We start from the raw sequence: 2,526 nt of genomic DNA on the forward strand, positions 1-2,526 counted from the left end.
GACCTTTGATGGGTGTCGATGACAATGATATTATAGCCTAAATATTAACTGGAATCTTTCTTTATGCGTTTTTAAACTGTGGTGTGATTGCTCGGCGGAGGAGGGGAGGAGGAGGAGGCGGAGGAGGGTTTGTTGTCTGTCTCAGCTTGTCTGTCTCAGCTGTTTCTCCCTCCGGAGGAACCGATCTCTCATCCGACGCATCAGGGAGGGACACGGAGGAGGAGGAGGAGGAGGAGGAGGAGGAGAAGGAGAACGGCGGCGGAGGAACCACCAGTACGGGGGGTGCGGGAGCGAGGGCGATGGCTGCGGGCGGAGGAGGATCATGCGGGGAGACCGTGGAGCAGTGCCGGGCCGAAGTGGAGCGCCTGACCCGGGAGCTAGCAGAGGCGAACCGGGAGAAGGTCCGCGCCGCGGAGTGCGGACTGGTGGTGCTGGAGGAGAACCAGACGCTGAAGCAGCAGTATGCCGACCTGGAGGCCGAGCAGGAGGCGCTCCGGCAGGAGCTGGAGCAACTGCAGGAGGTATGTATATGTTGTGGATGGATGGGCTCCTCCTCAGCCCCATGGGATTTGACATGGGTTGTGTGTGTGTTTAACTATAGGTATATATTCTGATATAGGCTGCTAAAATAGCTATATTCCGCAGCATCATCATCTCCAGAAGTTGGCACTGGCCCATCTGCAGATCTGGGAGGGTGTGTGTGTGTGTGTGTGTGTGTGTGTGTGTGTGTGTGTGTGTGTGTGTGTGTGTGTGTGTGTGTGTGTGGGGTGGAGGAGGTGTGGTGTGGGGGGTATGTCTGACAGAGGGAAGGGATGGTCTTCATTGTCCTGGATGGAGTCCACTAACAGGGAGGGGTTCAGTGTAGTAACCTGATGCTCTGCGCAAATCAGAGCACAGAGAGGCTGCCTTGGTGGGATGCTGAAGTAATCCTTTATTTTTAAGATTCAATTTGTGCTTGCAACTAGGAGAATGTTTATCGATTTTTTTGTTTTTATATATTAAAAAAAATAATATATATATATATATATTTAAATTTGAGTGCAGTGTCTATTGACATATCTGTCTACAGAGTGTCTGACTGGTTTATTGGTAGGCTACTTTGTCATAGACTCACGGATGGGAGTTTGTAGATCGCACATGCGCCTTCATATGACAGACCATAAATTATGGACAACATAATGGGTCTGACAACATTCAGTTCAGCAGGTCCATGGTTTTCTAGGGCTAGAAGGACATCATCACACATTTTAAATATTTGATTGTGGCCTCTAAAGCTTAGAGCCGTCAGCCGTGAAAGACTGTCTGTTAGCCTCAATGCAATCTCAGTATAAAAATACAGACTTTTAATTTAAATAAGCACTCCGGGAGTCTGGGTCCTTACACTCTCAGAGTAAGATTTATTGTCTCTAGACAGTGCCAGTTCTCTTGTATCTGGTAGTGTATATTAGCCTATACTGGTAGCAAGCCAAATGTATGCATATTACAAGTGTAATAACCTCAAACCAGCATGGAGTAGAAACAGTTTTTTCTGTATGGTTGACAGGAATATTGATTATTACCGGTATGTCAATATTGCTTGCTGTGTGTGTGTGTGTGTGTGTGTGTGTGTGTGTGTGTGTGTGTGTGTGTGTGTGTGTGTGTGTGTGTGTGTGTGTGTGTGTGTGTGTGTGTGTGTGTGTGTGTGTGTTTTCTGGTGTGTTATGCTGTGTTCACACTGGCAGCTACAGCCATTAATTTCAAAGGAGGCCAACGCCATGAAGATATAAAGCGACGCCTGACGTTTGTAGCCGCTACGAAATCTACAAAACTTAATCATTTCCCTCAGCAGTTCTTTTTAACCCCAGGCTTTTATTTTCCTTCATATTCTTCTCAATCGTCAGACGCACGCTTGGTGGACGTCAACGAGCGTGTCGATCAACACTTCATTAGCGACTGATACACTGCGCCGCTTTGTAGTTTTGTGTCTTTTGTTAGCTGCCAGTTTGAGTGCAGCATTAAGCTTGCAACAACAACACACATTTCGCAGCACTTGACAACATGCCACTCTGTGACTAATGAGGCCGAGCCTTTTGTCTTTTGTCTCGTCTCAGGCGAGGGTAAAGCTCATTCACTCACACTGTGTCCGGAGCACTCTCAAGTGATCCAAGAAACAAACCCCCTCCCCATCATCTCAATGCCATGATGATGTCACTGTCTGTGAAGCTAAGGACACGTGCTGCGCCATATTGATATTTCAAGTTGTCACCTCTCATCCGTCGCTCATGGTGGATAACCCATCCCATGGGTGACACAACACATTTCTATTCTGTCATCACACAATAGGTCTGGGTCAAGCATCACATATTTTAATCTGTGACACCGCAGCCTAGATTGATATAAAGCAGGGGTCTTCAACAGGGGGTCCAGGACCCCAGGGGGTCCTCAGAGTTACTACAAGGGGGCCGCAAAATCTTTCTGTGATAGGATATTTTTTTTGTTTTTACTCTTGAACCCTAGTGTGAGCGTGTAGATCGGCTATTTTCGGCA

General features: G+C 47.5%; 1 protein-coding gene across 2 annotated transcripts in view; it reads left to right on the forward strand.

Moving 5' to 3' along the window:
- Positions 1-299: 299 nt before the first annotated feature.
- The window catches only part of LOC308079361 (protein bicaudal D homolog 1-like), a gene marked incomplete at its 5' end in the record, with an annotated part of 59,238 nt that continues 57,011 nt past the window's right edge, over positions 300-2,526 (forward strand). For both annotated transcript variants that reach the window (XM_080420813.1, XM_080420812.1), the window contains one exon: positions 300-521. In XM_080420813.1, the coding sequence (XP_080276939.1) occupies positions 300-521 (222 nt within the window). The remainder of the gene's footprint in view (positions 522-2,526) is intronic.

This window comes from Gymnoscopelus braueri (genome assembly GCF_963280865.1).
Source record: "Gymnoscopelus braueri genome assembly, chromosome: 23".
In the NCBI taxonomy this organism is placed as follows: Eukaryota; Metazoa; Chordata; class Actinopteri; order Myctophiformes; family Myctophidae; genus Gymnoscopelus; species Gymnoscopelus braueri.